The following is a 19,869-nucleotide window of genomic DNA, read 5'->3' as shown; positions in this document are numbered from 1 at the left end:
TTATCACCCTGCTCTCCTACTACACTCCTTTTTGCTAAAATAATGAAAATAATAATCAATAAAAACTGCGGGAACTCAGAGGCCGGTGCCGGTGCAGGTCCTTGGTATGCTGAGCACCGGTCCCCTGAGCCCACTGTTGTCTCTGTGTCTTATTTCTTTTCTCAGTCTCTGGTCCCACGTGACTAGAAATACCCACAGTAGTGGAGCGGAAGGTCACCCCTTCAGATAATAAGATAAATCAGAGCCAAAAACATAGTTCATTCCTGAAATCAAATACAGAACGTTTCTACCAACACACATTTTCAAAGATGCTGTTTTCAGGTTTGTATGGGATTGTTTCAGCTTTATGAATTAGCTTTTTAAAATCTGTAATACTTTCTTGCTGACTTCATCATTTCCTTCTGGTTGCCTGGAGGGGTGGTGGTGGAATGCTAATAAAACGAATTTCAGTTGCCGTCCCTCACATTCTGAACTACAGAAGATATTTATTGTCTCAACTTCCCTATGAGCTTTTCTTTGCATCATGCAGCTTCATGGTCAGCAGACACTAAAAATTAAAAAAAGTCTTTCTCCCACTTCACATGTATAGCATAGACACACTGATCAAACATGTTCCCAGCACTTCTGAAGAAACCTTATCACATTCACAAGAAATTTCCCACTTGCACATTTTTTGATAAACACAACCATCATAGCCCAACAAAACATCACACAGAAATCAAATTATAGTGTCCCCATAAGCATCTGCTCCTCTATGGCCTTGGGCAAAATTTAGAAACCTCTACAACCCTAGAGTTACCGCAATCTCTGAAAGTGCAGGAGCGCCCACAAAGCTCAAGGAATGCATTGAAACTCTTATTACTTCCAATTCCATTTTCAAAGAAAGTAAATGTGTATGCATGTGAGCTGCACATGGTCCAGAATGCCTCACCAAATGTATTGTTTTCAAATGTGTGTACGTCCATGTGTAATTGTATGTGTGGGATTTTGAAAGGCTTTTTATATTTTACTCAAAAAGGTACATTTTTCAATATCACAAACTTTCCTTTCAATTATAAGCCCTTCCCATTTTCAATTAATGTTTTAGGCAAGGAATATACATTAGTAAAATGAACCACACCACTTAGGGAAAATGAATTAGTATGGGGAAAGTGAAGAACCGGCCGTGCAGTCAATTACTCTGACCAGCACAGATATAGTTGAACTAACCAGCACAGGTGTAGACAGCCTGTTTGGATAAGGTAGCTTAATCCCCAATTTTTTCTGCAGTCTTTATTTTTGTCAAGTCTATGAAAACTACCATCTCATTTCCTCCCTGTAGCTATTACCCACATGTATGAGTAGTGTCAAAATAAATGGCCAGAGTCCTCTCAGGGACCTCCCTTGGCACAAGTCTCACTTCCTCACCCTCTCACCTCCAGAGCCTCAGGAAGTGCAGGTCAGAAAGCAGCCAGGGCAGGTGTGAGGTGATGGGGCGCTGAGTGTCGGCAAGCCCAGATAAAACAACGTTCCAACATCGGAAATCCAATCATTCACCCTCTTGTCTCCTCCTCGCTAACCCCAGGCAAGTATAAAGGAGATGGAATTAAAACAGGAGTTAGAAGAATTTGGATGTGATTTCATATATTAACTCAGCAAATTTTTTTCTGGAAAGGTCCAGACAGTAAATATTTTCAGCTGGCAGGCCATATGGTCTTTGTCGGACCTACTCAACTGTGCCATTATGGAGTGAAGGCAGCCCCAGATGATATAGAAATGAATGCATGGGGCTGTGTTCCAATAAAGCTTTCTTTATGAACACTGAAATGTAAATTTCATGCAATTTACATGTGTTATGAAATATGCTTCTTTTGATTTTTCAACCATTTAAAAAAGTAAAAACCATTTTCTTAGCTCCTGGGCTGTGTTGGCTGACCCCTAATTAACTGATATATGGGCTGCTATCCATGAAAATCTGGGCACAGAGGAAGGCAGAGCTGGCTTCCCGGCCAAGATGGGACTTACCTTGATATGAGCTGCTGGGTCCGGGACAGTCTGAATCATGTCCTTCAGTAAGCCAGCCCATCTACCAGCTGTTCAGAACCTGACAGCTAGAAGACAAAAGGAACAACATACATAATAATAAACAACTGCATTTCTGTGTTTTATATTCTAGCAGGACCGGACACAATTCACCAGTGGCAAAAGAATCATAGCTTTGCATTAAACATGTTTGCCTAAAGGCATCCTCTAGGTATGTGTGGTCCATGAGGTGACTAGATAAGTCACTTCCCTTCCATTGGGAGAATCACTTACGATGAGCCCAAGAGAACCCTAGTCCGACAGGCCAGAAGAATCTAGCTCAAGCTAACCCACATCACATGCAGTATCCACACATCCTTCCACATGGGCAGCATCTAATGAGGGATCCATTAAAGGAAGACGTGAGACTAAAACAGGGCATACTTCTCTATCATACTGAGAAAACAGGACTTTGAAATCCCACCAAAACTCATGCGATCTGCACATCCTTTTCAGCTTCGTTATTAAGTTCTCAGTAAACGGCACAGCTGCCGTTCATTGAGTACTTCGGTGCCAGTTCCTTGAGTGCCAAGGGCTCCACACACATTTTCTCATTTCATTCCGACCACGACTCTGAGAGCTGTCATTCCCATTGTCCAGCTGCGGACGTCAAGACTCATAAAGGTTACTGATTTCTCCAGGATCACCTGGTTAATAAGCGACAGAACCAAACTTCAAATCAGATTAGCCTATCTGACTCCAGAGCCCAAAAAAAATTTGGTTTGACTTAATTAGCAGGTATCAACCCATATTTCGAAGGGACATTTTAAAACACGCCTTAAATAAATTAAATTTAAAGATGCCTATAATCCAGGAATTTTCCAGAAATAAATACTTCATCCAATATATTCCTTTATTTGAATTATAAAGCAGCATGTTCTGACCACTGTCTGTGCCCCTCCCCTTCCACCGAGCCAGTCTCCAACCTCCCTTTGCTGTCACAGGCCCCAGGGCTGACCTCTACAGATGGGCTCAGCAGGGTGCCTTGCCTCCTGGCCACCTGTCAGGGTTGGTTGATGTGGCCCCATCTGGAGAGCAGGGGTGAGAGGAGAGGGGTATCTCTTCCCCTCACCTTCCCACCACCGACGCCTGCTGCCCAACCTCCCTGGGCGCTTGGTTACAGTTCCGACTACAGCTGGATTCTAGGGTGACCTCTCCCGTCATGGGGCCCCTCCTTCCAGGCTCCAGCCTCCAGTAACTGGTCCCCAGCCAGTCTCTGGTGCTCTGCAGATCTCAGCCAAGCCATCAGTTGTTTTTTTGGCACTAAAAATGCCTTTTTTAGTTTACATTTTTAGAAGCCATCACTTGCTTTTTATCACCTATATTTTTTTGTTTGTTTTCTTCTTTACAATGGCTCTTTGCAGTAACAAATGCAAAATAAAAATAAACAATATGATTACAGAACTAGAGACATTTTTGAAGGCTGTCTTTCAAATTTGCTACTGAGCACATTACTGTAGTGACAAGTGAAAGCATTCACAAGAGTCCTCCCCACATTCACATCCGTCCTTTCTGACCTCTCACGGTACAGGCACACCCATTCCAACCCAATCGCCTCTCATGGAGAGCATCTACCTCCAGATCTGCGTGCTCCATGTCTGTCCTCCTGAAAGGTCTCCCAGGAGGCCTCCCAAGATTGGCAGAGCTTGGCTCGCCAAGAAGATGACGTGCTGGGAACCTTAGGCATTTTTTTTCTATAACCAAATTTCTAGGTCTTGGAAAATATGTACTTTCCCCCCACCCCCACCCCCAGGCCTCAAGTAAGTCCCTCTGGGGGATGAGAGTTATTGAAAGTGCAGGGGGAGTGAAGTGCATCCTGAAATCGAACCGGGAAGCAGATGAAGGTGACCAGGCTCCTGGTGCTCTCGTGGGAGAAGAGGCTGGGAGAGGATGGGGCCTGGCTGCAGGTTTCTGGGAGCATAGGAATCCTCAACTCTCCTTATCCTAAGAGCAGCAGGTGCCACAGGAAAACACCGCTCTGCTCCTGGGGTCATTCAGCCCGGAAGGGGAGCGTCTGCAAGCCGTCCTCACGAAGGGAGGGCCTCCCACTGCACGACCCTGCTCTGGGGAGCACGTGGCTATTTCCGTATGTCTGGACATTCTCTCTGGACTAGTTCACTCTGCACAGTTCCTCCCTGCCTGCACACACATGCTGCCGCTCACACCAGGGGCTGAAGCTCGTCCCCCCGCTTCAAACCCAGGCTGACCTGTGGCTGCCTCTGACCTGGAGAACACAGCAGAGGGAAGGTTTCAGGAGTCGCAGGCCCAGGCCTTTATGGAAGTGGGAGCTTCCCCTTCCTGCCTCCTGAAACCAAGTCCCCATACCCTCAGCAGCACAGCACATGGCAGAGGACCGAGTGCCCAGCGGGGCAGCCAGCACCAATGCCAGGCCTGGGAGGGAGCTGTCCTGGACACTCCAGAGAACCGACTCTCAGGTGACCACAGCCCCTGCCGACATCAGGGAGGCAGCTTCCAGCTGAGTCCAGGCAGCCCACAGAATCAAGACCAATAATAAATGGGTTGTTGTACTAAGCTGCTAGGATTTGGGGTAGTTTATTACAAACACAGGTCATTGAAACACCCTGTAAGTGCTCTAGAGGCACAGAGAAGATAGAGGGTAAATAGCTCGTTTCACTGTCACTATGGATGAGTACAAAGATGGTTCCAACACTCAACTCCTCCTGTATCCATGCTTTTTGCCACATAACTTTGTGATTCTTCCCACTAAAGAGGTAGAATCACTTCCCAACCCTTATTTTTGGGCTGCCTATATGATCTGCTTCAGCCAACAGGCTGTAGCAGAAAGACAAGTATGTCAGATCCTAGCTAAAGCCTCAGGAGGCAGGACGTGTTCCCCTTTGCTTTTCTGTAACTTTCCACCAGCATGGGAACGTGGCCAGATGCATGCGGGAGGATGAGAGGTACCTGAGGCAGAGTCACCCACCCCAATCACCCACCAAGACTATGTTTCATCATCCCACAGACAACCAAAACCCCAGACATGGGAGGGAGGCAACCAGACCAGGTGCTAGCCAAGGCCAACCAGAACGGCCAACCCACAGGCTCATGGCTGAATACGTGCTTACTGCTTGAAGCCACTGAAATTTGGGGAATTTGTTACACAGCATTTTTGCGACAATAGATTACTGACATACACTTTGCCCTATATAATCAGATTACCGAGATCTTCGTTAAAACTTTTCTAGCCAGTGATAAAAGGAGACTCAAACAGGGCATCTCAAAAGAAGCCAACTTCATCCCAACACAGAGACATAATATTTCCACTCGCCTAAGAGACAGGATCTCAAACCCTAACCCTGCCCTCAAAATGGGTTTGGAAACTGAAGGATAACCAAGAAACCACCACCAGAAACCTCCATGGGATTCCCAGAGCCCTTCCCAGGAGCAACTGAATTCTCACTTCACACGATGCCCTGCCAGCCTCCCCTGGATTCCAAAAATCAAATCAACATCCTTGGATATCCAAGACTGCGGCAACATCACAGAAGTTACAGCAGCCACTCGGTCTGTAACCAACCAAGACATAAATTTAATGAGCAACTGTTTGAGCCTCTTGTTTCTTATGGGGAAGTTTTGAGTACTCAGGACGCATCAAGGATAAAATGACAGGGAAGGGAATAGATAGATTCCAGATGCAACACAGTCCTGATCCTTGAGGGATTGAGATGGGAAACAGATCTGTTTCATACAGATATGAAGCGGTCAGTCCTGAGAGCAGGCAGTTAGTGGAGGTGCCCAGTGAGGCATGTGGATATACCTAGAGGAAAGAGAGAGCTGATTCATGCAGAGACAAGAGGGTGCCACCAAGGAGCCTTGATGAGCAAGAAGCATGAGGACTGGAGGAAAGAGGGTGAAAGGCATGAAGCAGGGAACCTAAGTTTCTCCCAGCTCCGCCACATTAGAGACCAAGGGCGTATGAGCTCCTCAGACTGCCACCACCAGAGTGATCACACACCAAAGGGATTCACTCAGCATGCAGCGTGATGGCACTGCCATCCTCCACACCAGCTCAGCGAAAACCCAACGGACCTAAAGACCAGGAGAATAAAAGCTCAACCACCCTCCCCTGCCTCCTCAACCCACACAGATCTCTGACTCTTTTTATTTTTTTTTTTGAGACAGAGTCTCTCTCTGTTGCCCAGGCTGGAGTGCAGTGGTACGATCTCGGCTCACTGCAAGCTCCACCTCCCGGGTTCACGCCATTTTCCTGCCTCAGCCTCCCGAGTAGCTGGGAATACAGGCGCCCGCCACCACGCCCAGCTAATTTTTTGTATTTTTAGTAGAGACAGGGTTTCACCGTGTTAGCCAAGATGGTCTCGATCTCCTGACCTAGTGATTCACCCACCTCGGCCTCCCAAAGCGCTGGGATTACAGGCGTGAGCCACCGTGCCCGGCTAATTTTTTGTATTTTTAGTAGAGACGGGGTTTCACCATGTCAGGCAGGACAGTCTTGATCTCCTGACCTCATGATCCGCCCACCTCTGCCTCCCAAAGTGCTGGGATTACAGGCGTGAGCCACCGCACCCAGCCCTCTCTGACTCTTTTTGCAGCCATTTGAGTGCCTGTTGTTTTTTACCATTTCAGAAGTATTTTATGGATTTTTTAAAGAGGACTTCTAATTTACTTTTGTGTTCCTAATGGTCATTTCTCAAATATGCAGTAGTTGGTAACCAAACAAACTGAAACCATACTAAACATTTTTAGTAGTTGGTGATAGTTTCATGTCACTGTAGGAGTCTTTTTATTTTCTATTTTACCTGCCTTTGAACCCTTGCAGAACTTCACTCTATGTTGATCGAAAATCACTTATTTAATACTTGTTTCTTGCAATAAACTCATTTGCTAAGGTATATACTTCTATATGATTTTGTGTTTCATGACCCAGCTATATTTTATTATTGGCTATCTTAAAGATACAAAAAAGGCCTTAACATTAACAGAATTCTACTTGTGTCACTTCTTTGTTTTTGTTTTCAAAATGCCAACGTCTTACTAAATAGAAACAAACCTGATTTGGATTACCTAAGCTCTAACCACATAAAAGATGGACTGGTACCCAAGGTAGAAGGGAAAATAAGCATTTTGTAATTATGGAGGCAGTATTGCAAAATGGTTAAGAGAAGGCCTAAATATTTGCAGGGCTGGTGCAAGAAAATACATGGAAGTTTGAGACCCCTCGACCCTACCCCTCCTCTCTTCTCAAACCCAATTCTGTTCTGTGGGTTAGGGGACGCATATAGTCACGTAGACATCCCGATCCACATGGCCACATTCCATTCAGCAGTGGCCCCTGCTCATCCTTCAGACCCAGGGAAACACACACAAGATATTCCCAAGAAGATGAACTCCAGAAAACAGGCTGGTGCAGCCCAAAAGATGCTCAGTCAAGTTTGGAAAGGTGCTCTGGGTGCCCTGGCACCTGGGGCGTGGCCTGGAATGGGGATGGGTTCAGCTGGGGAGGGCAGGAGTGGGGCCGAGAAGGCACAGGCAGGACCCTGGGCTGGGGGCAGTGCTCGATATGAGCACAGTGCAGAGCCAGATGAGGGATGGAAATCAGATCTGCCACTTACTCCTTGGAAACCTATAAATGATCACTTTATCCTCCAAGAGCCTTAGTTACACATTTGCACCATGGGGATAATATTACTGTAGTATAACAGGAACTCCATTTGCCCTTCTCTCTCATTTCTGGCATGGAGCTCCTAAAACTCTGGGAATTTCCCAAGTGATGGGAGCATCTTTTGCTCTAAGAAGGCAACGGGTTGGTGAGTCTCTAGATAGCTTCAGGATGGGGGCTAATTGCAAGAAAGAGTGAGTCTTGATTAGATGCTCAGAACTTTCAGCCCCATTTCCCAATCTCTCAGGAGAGGAGAGGAGCTAGAAATTGAGTTGATCCCCAGTGGCCAGTGATTTAATCAATCCTGCCTATGTAACAAAATCTCCATAAAATACCCTGACAGGGTTAGGACAGCTTCTGGGCTGGTGAGCATATTGGTATGAAGAGTGTAGTGCCCCCATGCTAAAGGGACAGAGGTGGCCAGGCTTGGTGGCTCACACCTGTAATCCCAGCAGTTTGGGAGGCCTAGGAGGGTGGGATCACAAGGTCAGGAGATTCAGCCCATCCTGGCTAACACGGTGAAACCCCGTCTCTACTAAAAATACAAAAAATTAGCCAGGCGTGGTGGCGGGCACCTGTAGTCCCAGCTGCTCGGGAGGCTGAGGCAGGAGAATGGTGTGAACCCGGGAGGCGGAGGTTGCAGTGAGCCGAGATCACACCACTGCACTCCAGCCTGGGTGACAAAGCGAGACTCCATCTCACAAAAAGAAAAAAAGGGGGGGGGGGCCAGAGGCTCCTGTACTTGCAATCCTTCCAGACCTTGCCCTGTGTACCTCTCCATCTGGCTGTTCATTCATATGCTTAATAATAAACTGTAATCATAAGAGCATAGCGTTTTCCTGAGTTCTAGCAAGTTATTGCACCTGAAAGGGGGATTGTGGGAACCCCCAATGTTGTAGCCACGTCGGACAGAGTGTAGGTAACCTGGGGACCCAATACTTGTAACTGGCATCTGAAGTGAGGACGCTGTTGGGGAGCTCAGCCCTTAAACCTGTGTGCAAACTTCAGGTAGTCAGTGTCAGAATTGAACTGAACTGTTGGATATCCAGTTGGTATCAGTGTTGAATGACTGGTTGGTACTGGCGAAGACACCATGTATTTGGTGTTGGGAAACATAAATAAAATTTTTTAAAACCTCCAAACGATGTTCAGCAATTCACAGTGGTGTCAGTGCAAGAGTTGGTCTGTATCTGTTCTAACTGGTCAGTATGCAAGTTGAAGCATTGTTTGATTATCTCTTCTGTCTACACCATCAGGCTTTTGTGAGGATTAAACTGAATTATGCCTCAGAAAGAAAACTCTCTCAATGCTAGGCACATAATCAACACTAAACAAGTGGTAATCATTATAATTAAGAAAGTAAAAATATTTCAAATGGAAGATTTTGATACTGTATAAAATGTTGCAACTTTTTTTTTTCTTTTTTGAGATGGAGTCTTGCTCTGTCGCCCATGCTGGAGTGCAGTGGCACAATCTTGGCTCACTGCAACCTCCACCTCCCGGGTTCCAGTGATTCTCCTGCCTCAGCCTCCCGAGTAGCTGGGATTATAGGCATGTGCTACCATGGCTGGCTAATTAAAATGTTGCAACTTTTTAAGAAAAATAATTCTCAATAAATAAATTGCTAATTTTCATAAGAGCCCTTTGTCAACTGACTAAAAACATCCTTAATTTAGAAATGTATTTTTAGTTTTAAGATAACTAGTCATTAAGTGAAAACATTGTAGGCAAAATGGCTCTAAGCAATTTAGTATTCATAGGAATAAATCCATTCCTTGAAAGCATTGGTCACTCGGTGCACTTGTCCTGGATGAGCAGATACTGGGCAAATCAGTCTTTCACCAGCAAACCCTGTCATAAGAACTGCACAGGCCTGATTCCTGCCAAGCACACCAGGCCCCTGACTGGGGCAGAGGCCTCCCTTATGGGGCAGGAAGAAGGAGGCAGGGAGAAACGTGGGGCCCATGATTTAAGGAGGCTCTTCCTCTCAGGCTCATGCAAGTGCAGGATCAGTACCTAAAGGGGAGCACCGCCCAAAATCCTGTGCCCCAGTCACCTTAACCCAGTCCAGTCCTGGCTCCTGCACTCCAAAGCTAAGCGGGGAATACCAGCGGGAGACGGAAGACAACATGAGAAACTGAATGCATCTCTACATTTATCTAAAAATAAGAAACTGGACTTCTTCAGTAGGAAATGGCTCATCTTTCCAAATGAATAAAAATACTTACAGCTATGGGTTGAATTGTATCAATTCTCTCCCCCAGTTCATGCATTGGATTATTAACCCCCGGTCCCGCGGGATGTGATGATAGAGAGGTAGGGCCTTTACAGAGGCAATCAAATCAAAGTGAGGTCATTAGTGACCTAACCCAACATGACTGATCCACTTACGAAAAAAGGGACAAGATTTAAAGACAGACCTGTATAGAAGGACGATGGTGTGAAGACACAGGTAAAAGACAAAAGAGGCCTGGAACAGATTTCCCTCAAAGCCCTCAGAGGGAACCACCTGGGCTGGCACCTTGATCTTGGACATGCAGCCTCCAGAAAGGCGAGATGATGAATTTCTGTTGTTTTAAGCTACCCAGTTCATGGCAATTTGTTACAACAGCACCGGGAGAGGAAAATACCGCTATTGAGGGACTTATGAAAGTCACTTAACTGATGCAGATGAGAGGCCTCGCAGTGGAGGCATGGCCTCAGGAGCCACATGCATTTTAATTGCACCATTTCTCACTGAACACTGACCCTGGTCAAGGCATGTCTCAGCTCCATGGACTGCTATTCCTTCCACTAATCGACCCTGGTTTCATTCTGGCAAGGGAGGGACTCTTACATTCTGCGGCCTGCATGAGTGTCACGTGAGCACCCCCATCACCTTGATCCCTGCGGGGCTTCTCCAAGGGAGCCCTAGCATTCCAGCCGGCCTCATGGGCATGCCTTAGAGAGAGGGTGCTGACCCTCTCCTTCCTCAACTGGATTTTATTTTTATTTTTTGGCATGTTTTGTGAATACAAAGATTCACTGCCTGGGTGTGCCCCTTGAAAGAAGGTTTCAGTTGCATTCAGATGAAATAACCAGAAAATGACTGTAAGCGAAATGTAGTAGTATGATAGAAAAATGGAAATATCGTAAAAGCACCAGTCTGTAGACACTGAGCCTCTGGTTCCTCTGGAAAAGGGAGAAGAGAGTAGACGGTGATGGAGAAAAGAGGGCCTGTGAAGACTACAGAACTGAGAAAGCAGTAATTCTACAATCTCCACACTGTAGGGCCGGGAACAGGCAGTGCTGGGCAATGGGGCATCTTATCCCAGGGAAGTCAAGGGTGTCATGTAGAACCAACATAATTCATCCAAGTACAGCAAAGAATCCAGAAATGGTCTGTGGAGGTTTGGAACCATGAAAATCAAATAGGAAAGATACAAAATATTTACATACCCACATTTTTTAAAAGGGGTCCTGACTAGGCAGTGTAAGATTATTCGGGTTCTGTTCAATTTACCTTTAGTTGCCCTTGGTTCTGCCATCTTTTTTCTCTGTGAGTCATTTGTCTTGCTTTTGGTCAACACGGCTTTCCTCAGGTCTCCAAAGATCCTGGAATAACCTGAATATAAGTTTAAGAATATTAAACCTTATTTTGTTTTCAAATATTAATACCAGGGATCAACTGTACATGTACCGACAAAACCTATTTCTTAAACGTTATTTTAAAATATCCTAAAAGGGGAAAGAACTTAAATCCTTCCCTTTAAAAAAAAGAGGGGACAACATTCCTCTCCTCTGAGGGAAGCCCAGCATTATGAAGCAAAAATTGGGAGTGAAAGCAAGGCCAAGCCTAACTGGCATGCTGAAGCACACAGACGCTTTTGCACAGAAAATATTTTGAAAATGTTTTCTTTTCCTTACAGCCCCCAGCTTTGGTAATAATGGCTTCCCCAGATCATTCTGTTAGCACTTTCTGCTTCTCAGAATAGGGTAGTGGGATTCAGAATTTAGAAAACATCCTGAGAACTGTAATTAAGCAATTGTCTTAGTCCCAGAAAAGAAACAACCCTTTTACTTTGTAAATGCTAGGAGGATCCGTATTTTTTAAAATCTTAGAACACTAACAAGCTAAAAAGATAGAAAGAAAAAAATCTTTCTTACAATATGCCTGTAGCACAGCTCCAAAATCCAGTCTCTCTCTCTCTTCTTTTTCTTTTTTTTTTAGATACAGGAATTTCTTTTTTTTTTTTTTTTTTTTTTTTTTTTTTTTGAGACAGAGTCTCGCTCTGTCGCCCAGGCTGGAGTGCAGTGGCACGATCTCGGCTCACTGCAAGCTCCGCCTCCCGGGTTCATGCCATTCTCCTGCCTCAGCCTCCCGAGTAGCTGGGACTACAGGCGCCCGCCAACACGCCCGGCTAATTTTTTGTATTTTTAGTAGAGACAGGGTTTCACCGTGTTAGCCAGGATGGTCTCGATCTCCTGACCTCGTGATCCGCCCGCCTCAGCCTCCCAAAGTGCTGGGATTACAGGCTTGAGCCACCGCGCCCGGCCTTGATACAGGAATTTCTTAAACAACTTTCCAAGTAAAATATTCAATCCCCAAATATTATATTTAGTAGAATCCTTACAACATGAGAAATTGTAAATGGCATCTGTTTCCGTTGAAAATAGTTTTAAATTAGAATACATCTTAAGCACTGCATCAGATCAATATTTGTAATGGTCAGAATTATTTCTAGATGTTTCCATGGGCCAGCTGACATTCCCACTCTACTTAGGAAGCCCCCAGCCAACTCCACCTGATGTCTTTGAAACTTATGCATAGAGGCAAACTGCCCAGATGTCACAGAAAAGCATTTGTTGTGATAAAGAAAATAAAACACAACATTATTGGGGGAAAATAATGAGAGTTCTAAACCACGTACATAATATCATCCCAATATTGCACAAAGAAAAAAAATAAATGGATGAAATAAGAGAGGGGAGGCAGGAAAGGAAAGAGGATGACCTGAGAAAAGTTATCAAAATGGTTAACAGTCATGGTCTTTGGCTTTTCAGTGTGAAATAGGAGTTCTTATTTTCTTCTTTTTAAAATATTTTTAAAATTATTTATTTTTTTAAACCAACTAATAAAAGTAATATATATTTACTGTGTACAACATTATGGTTTGAAATATATATATACATGTATACATATGTATATGTGTTGGAATGGCTAAAGTAAGCTAATTAACATCTGCATTACCTCTCATACTTATTTTTTTGTGGTGCGAACACTTGAAATCTACTCTTAGTGATTTTCAAGAATATAATGCATTGTTATTAACTACAGTCAATAGATCATAGGTCTATTCAAGTTCAAGTCGTAGATCTCTTGACATTACTCTTCCTGTCTAACTGAAATTTTGTGTCCTTTGACCAACATCTCCCCAGTTCCCCTACACTCGACATCACTAATCATCAAGGAAATGCAAATCAAAATCATGATGAGTGTCATCTCACACCTGTTAGAATGGGCATTATCAAAAAGACAAGTGTTGGTGGGGATGTGGAAAAAGGAAACTCTTGTCCACCGTTGGTGGGAATGTAGATCAGTACAGCCATTATGGAAAACAGTATGGAGGTTCCTCAAAAACACAAAGATCAATTACAAATCAAAATACTATATGCTTTACAAATGTACTACAAATCAACTTTGTACGTATTACAAATCAAAATACTACATGATTGCTGGCAATCCCACTCTGGGGATAGATCCAAAGAAAATGGAAAATGAAACCAGTATGTCAAAGAGGTACCAGCACTCCCACATTCATTACAGCATTATTCACAACAGACAAGGTATGGCATCAACCTAAGTGTCCATCAACATAAATGCCCATGAAGAAAAGTGGCGCACATACACAATGGAACACTATTCAGCATTTAGAAGAGAAATCCTGTCATTTGTGACAACATGAACAAACCTGGAGAACTTTACGCTAAATGAAATAAGACAGGCACAGAAAAACACATACTGCATCCTCTCACTTATACATAGCATCTGAAAAGTTGAACTCCTATTTCCTTCTTTATAGTTTTGTGTATTTTCCAAATTTTCTAAACCAAAAATATTCATCTTTATAATCAGGGGAGAAAACTAAGGAATAATCATTTTATAATCCTAAACATGATTTTAAAGCATTTATTTCACTGTAATGTATTCTCTTCCCATCCAGCCATACATGGGCCCAAGGAGCTGGCCTTCCCTGCTCGGTGGCCTGATGTTCAAGGGGATGGGGGAGGGGGACGGTGCAGTAGAGCATGCTTTGCAAAGCTGTGCAAATCTTTTTTTTTTTTTTTTTGAGACGGAGTCTCACTCTGTCGCCCAGGCTGGAGTGCAGTGGCGCGATCTTGGCTCACTGCAACCTCCGCCTCCCGGGTTCACGCCATTCTCCTGTCACAGCCTCCCGAGTAGCTGGGACTACAGGCGCCCACCACCACGGCCGGCTAATTTTTGTATTTTAGTAGAGACGGGGTTTCATCATGTTAGCCAGGACGGTCTCAATCTCCTGACCTCGTGATCCACCCGCCTCGGCCTCCCAAAGTGCTGGGATTACAGGCGTGAGCCACCGCGCCCGACCAAAGCTGTGCAAATCTTGAGTTAATAAACATGTTCCCCAAATCCAAAAGCCAATATTGACTATTGCTTGGTTAACTGTTTTGCATGGATAAGTGGTTAAAGGAGTATTTGGTTTCCAATTTCTGCAAAGGGAATAAAAGTTTTAAAAGCGTGAACTAAGATTTCGTATACTATGCTATTCTACAGCAGGTTTTTATGCCAAAACCTCTACTAGGCTGAAAGGATAATTTGATTTATGGTTGAGACATTGTTGGGCCTGATTTAAAGCCCAGAGTCAAGCCCAGAGAGGATTCTCTTAAATAGGTGCAATGGGTATTTTTAAATTAGCATTATGGCGTTATTAATATTTCATTTATCCTGAGAGCATTTACCTGACAACATAAATTATGCATAACACATCTGAGAAGCCACAAAGGATCCAAAAAGATGTCACGAAGTCCAGGAAGAGAAGCTTTGCCAGAGAAAGGCACACTACCAGCCGCGTGAGCTGGCCTCATCAAAGCAAAAAAGTCAGAAAATTATGTGAACCAGACTTAAGAACTCAAAAAATACAGCCGTTTGAGAACTTTGGTAAGACTGCAGACTGCTCAACCCAGCTCAATCGCCCCTGGTCCAGCAATGGCAGAAAACCAAGGTCAAGGAGTCACATGACCTGAAGAGACCCCACCACCACCACCATCCCCCCAGCCCTGCCCCTGGCCAGTGGGACAAACCACATCACCCCTGGGATTCAGTATTCAGTCAGGTTCTGTGTTCTGTATGGGGGGGTAGAAGAAGGCACTGGATCATCAGGAAATCTGGACTGGAAATGGCCAAAGCTGAACACATCTGAGTACCTGAAGGGTGAGCTTAAGGTGTCAAAGCAGCCATTGTGAGGCAGAAAGAACCTTGAGCTTGGAGCTCCACGTTTGTGCTGACCCACTAGCAGCCAACAAAACCTCCCTCAGCCTCAGTTTGCTCATCTGAAAACTGTGAGTAAGAGGCTCTGACTCCAGAGAGGTGGTGCAAGTTCAATGAGATGGGGTTGCTGATGGTCCAGATGGACAGATGCCAAGCATTGTTTTCTGTTTTTGTTTTTGTTTTGATACAGGATTCTCTCTGTCATCCAGGCTGGTGTGCAGTGGTGCCAATAGCTCACTGCAGCCTGGACCTCCCTGGCTCAAGTGATCCTCCCACCTCAGCCACCCAAGTAGCTCAGACTATAGGAAAAAGAGCCATGCACCACCGTGCCTGGCTAATTTTTTAAAAAATTTTTTGGAGACATGAGATCTCACTACATTGTCCAGGCTGATCTCGAACTCCTGGCCTCAAGCAATCCTCCTCTCTCAGCCTCCCAAAGTGCTTGGATTAGAGGGGTGGGCCACCATGCCCAGCAAAGGCATTGTTAAATTCAGGAATGAATGACCACCTTGTTCCCCAAAACACTAGACAAGAGAACCACTCTCTATGCACAGATCTCCCTGGCCACCACCTGTAAGCAGCATTGAATATTCCATAGGTGGAATTGGCTACTGTGAAGAAAGAAAACTCCAGAAAAGGTGTCCTCACTCCAGGAAGTAGCCTGGACCCCACGTGGGTGACAGCAGCCTGGGGAGAAGGCTCCACTCCCACCAGCAATGCCAAGGACAGAGCAGCAGCAGCCATCCATCCCCACAGTTATGGTGAACACAGCCACAGAGCAGCCTGCTTTTTCCATGTATAGCCACACATAGGTGGCAATGGCAGCAGACACAACTGGCTGCCCTTCCTCCCTTATGGAAGGAAACATAATTTTGCTTGGGTGTTCTGCCTGCCCCCACATGACCCACGGAGGATGACCAGCCCCAACACCAGTGTAAATCCTATCACTGGGCACCATTTCTTCTCACCACTGATTGGTTTAGGGAAGGGCACATGATATAATTCTGGTCAGTCTAACACTCAGGGAAGCGAGCTAGAGGACTTCTAGGAAAAGTGTTGGCTGATGAAGAAAGGCCATAGAGTAGTAGTCCTGTCTGTGTGGCACTTGGAACTGTGAGAGCCATCCCAGGACCATGAGACCATGAGAAGAGGTCACCTGAGGATAAAACCAATATGCTGTGGATATCTGGGGGAAAGGAGGGAAGTCCTTATGTTTCTACCTACAGTAGGGAAGAGTATTAACCAACTCTGAAGGCATCTCATGGCAGGGCAGCTAGGCACATCAAATGCATTTTCCTTGTTAACTAAACCATTTTGAATTGGGGTCATTTTTGTTGTTATTGTTACTACCGGCAGCAAAAGTATCCCATACACTCTAGTATCCATGTTCAAAAAAGTCGCTTTCAGCTCTTTTACCATCTGTATCCATAGTCACGCAGACATGCTGAATATGCTCTTCAGTTCTAATTTTAAAATAAAATGATCTGCTGGAAATTAGCTCAGCTCACAGATCTCCATACTTACAACACTGTATCTAAGAATTAGTAAATAACTATTACCATGATAAGTGGCCTATCTCAGTCTATCCACATGTTGAGTGTCCAGGTACTGGAGGTGGCATGGAACCTCCCCTCAATAAACAAAGGGTATGATGAGGAGGTTATAGTTTTAATTAAATTACTAAGTGGGGCAGAATGTGGTGAAGGTCACAAGAGAGGTACCAAAGATGCAGCAACAGAGCAGTTGATGGGCACTTAGCATTTCAATAAGTGGGAATAGGGAGGAGAGCAGGAAAGGTGGAGGAAATAGATGAGGAGAAGGAAGAAGGGAAGTGTTCTCCAAAGAAGCATGCTGCAGGGAAAGAGTCTTTCACCTTTATGTCCCCACAACGCACAGACTATGAGCTCAGAAATGTTGAATGATTTGTCTCTATAATTAAGGGATGATTTCACTGATAATATTGTCTTCTTCCATGATCTAAATTCAACCTGCCCTTCAAATCCATTCATTCATACAATTGTTCATCCATCTATCCATCCATGTATTTGTGTATTCATTCATCTATCCATCCATGTATTCATCCATCCATCCATCGTCCATGTATTCATCCATCCATCCACCCATCCATCCATGTATTCATCCATCTATCCATCCATTCATGCTCACTGAGTTCCCTCCATGTGCCAGGCACTGAGCTAAACACTACTAGGGTTGGGCTTTGCCAATGAGTTCAGAGCCTAGCGACAGAGAGAGTTGTAAAGAAAAAAATCACAAATGCCAACTCCCCCATTGCCTTGCTTGATCCTCAATGCCGGAGTGTAGCCTGGTTGAGCAGCACAATCAGCTAGAGAGCTTTTTAAAAACAGAAATTCTGCAATCCTTCCTCTTTTTTCTTTATTGGAAAGTCCAGGGGTGAAAGGGGCAAAAGGGTCTAAGTGGGAGTTAGGGAGGCAGAAGAGGATTGAAGGCAGTGTCTGAAATATTTTCAGACTGAGAAGGAAAAGGAAAACAGCCAAGAACACAAGGAGGAGCAGTCAGAGCACAAGGAGGAAACTAGGAAAGATCTAAGTCATGGAAGCCAAGGAAGGACATTCAGTAAGATGGAAAGTTCAGTGTCGCATCTGCAGAGAGATTAATGTCCAGGAGAAAGTCATTCAACCAACCATATGCATTGAGAACAGGTCCTGAATTTGGCAACTTAAAACCTCTGCTGTCCTCTAAAAATGTTGTAGGAGCCTGACCTCATGAAGCCAAATGGCTTAGTAGTTAAAGACAGGGAGGATACGTAAAGGGCGATGTAGGCTACTCATGGAAGGAGTTGAGCAACAAAGTCAGGGACGGAGTGGCAGTTTAAAGAAAAGCACTAATGCCACAGGTCGCAGTGGCTCATGCGTGTAGTCCCAGCACTTCAAGTCAGGAGTTCAAGACCAGCCTGGCCAACATGGTGAAACTTCATCTCTACTAAAAACATAAAAATTAGCCGGGCATGGTAGTGGGCACCTGTAATCCCAGCTACTCAGAAGGCTGAGGCAGGATAATCACTTGAACCCAGGAGGTGGAGGTTGCAGCAAGCTGAGATTGCACCACTACACTCCAGCCTGGGGGACAGAGTGAGACTCCTCAAAACAAACCAAGAAACAAACAAACAAAACCAAAAAACAATAAAAACAAAAAGAAAAGCACTAATTGGCTTCACCCACCCAACATTTGCTGGGCACTTACTGTACAGAAATTACTAGTAGCTAGGGATGCACTAGTGCACAAGACTCAGCCCTGCCCTCAAGGCATTTACGAACCAATGAAAAGAAGGTTTATCTTATTTGCTCAGTCTGTTTGAAGGATGAGGAAAGCAGGTATGTTTATAGACAGGATAAAGGGAGCCAGTGGAGTAGAGGAGATAGAGATTCTAGAGCCAGGAGACCTAAGGACGTTACTGTCTGGAGAAGAGGCAGAGGAAACGCCATGTTTCACAGCACAATGGTGGGGTCAGTTCTGGTGGGAAGGTGGGACCCCACTGTCTCAGAAGGGGTGTGCCGCCAGATGGCTAACAACAGGCTCTCACAGGAAAACTCCTGATCTGACGCACTTGGTCATTGCTGTGGAGTCAATATTTCCATCACGGGCAACTTCAAGAAACCCAGGGGAGTCCCTGAATGCAGAGTTGGGAAAAGATGTGCTCTAACGCATCATTGCCGGCTCTGGCGAGTTGGGAGGAGCCAGCTCTAGCACACTTGGGCTCCAGAAGCCAAAGAGAGACCAAGAAGCCTGGAACTGTTGATAAGAAAAGAGTGTTCAGAGGAAAGCTGTGAAGCCAGCATAGCCAGCTGCTCTCCTAGAAGCTGAGACCCTGTGATGAGAGGAGAAACCAGGGAGGAGGAGTTCCAAGTCTGGAAAAGTGGCAGGCTTGAGTGCTCTTCAGTTACTCCCGCTAGAGCAATTTTGCTTGCTAAACCTGGTTAATAGCCCAAAATGTGGGCTGCTTATTGTCATCTCCCTTCACTCTGTGTGTGTGTGTGTGTGTGTGTGTGCTTTTCCTATGTAAATTGTTGCACCACTAACTCTGCTATACTTCAGAACTCAGTGAGGCAATCCTTAGAATCTTATATAATTCCCTAAAGGGTCCCCTTTTACTCTAAGTCATAGACAAATGTTGAACATTTAAACCTTTAAAGTGAAGTTTTGCTGGAAGAAAATCTCAAGGGTCTCCATGAATCATATCTGAGCCATGTACTGGCCATGACCATACACTTCTTGTCAGTCTTATTTCATTTGGTTGTTATTGTGGTTTGGTTTCATTTCATTTTGCTTTGGAGGGTCAACCTTTCTTCCATTCATGACATCCAATCAACCTTTCTCCCCAGTGCGTCTCCCCATTTTTTATGTGTGTGTCAGGAGATAGCAAAATAAACACAGGTATTAATGTGCCTGTGAGCACCAGTTTGTAAAGCCCAAGATGTTCTTGGACCCAAGGAAACTTTCAGTTCTTTCTCAGCCTTGCCGTTTTGCATGTAAAGCATTTGAGCTGATCTCAGAGTTGAGGTGGCTGCCAGCTTCCACCAGAACAAAACACACAGCAGCAAAACAGCGCCATGCCCCTCAGTGTGGGAACCAGGGTCTGCCTGGGGTCCCCCGTAAAAATGAGAGATTTGAAGGAAAACAGACA

At 44.9% G+C, this 19,869-nt stretch overlaps 1 protein-coding gene across 4 annotated transcripts in view; it reads right to left on the bottom strand.

Annotated features, from left to right (window-relative positions):
- ERG (ETS transcription factor ERG) overlaps positions 1–19,869 on the bottom strand; it is a 271,808-nt gene that overhangs the window by 192,083 nt on the left and 59,856 nt on the right. For 3 of the 4 annotated variants that reach the window (XM_063640599.1, XM_063640600.1, XM_055279702.2), the window contains exons 2-3: positions 11,202–11,303; positions 2,005–2,090 (exon numbers count right to left, since the gene is read on the bottom strand). In XM_063640599.1, the coding sequence (XP_063496669.1) occupies positions 2,005–2,043 (39 nt within the window). In that variant the 5' untranslated portion in view covers positions 2,044–2,090; positions 11,202–11,303. Of the gene's footprint in view, positions 1–2,004; positions 2,091–3,019; positions 3,129–11,201; positions 11,304–19,869 lie in introns of those variants that run through there. The other variant, XM_055279703.2, reaches the window with a different exon arrangement.

This window comes from Symphalangus syndactylus, chromosome 5 (genome assembly GCF_028878055.3).
Source record: "Symphalangus syndactylus isolate Jambi chromosome 5, NHGRI_mSymSyn1-v2.1_pri, whole genome shotgun sequence".
NCBI classification, from domain to species: domain Eukaryota; kingdom Metazoa; phylum Chordata; class Mammalia; order Primates; family Hylobatidae; genus Symphalangus; species Symphalangus syndactylus.
Note: the sequence above shows the minus strand (reverse complement) of the source record. Positions and strands in the feature narration are given on the sequence as shown.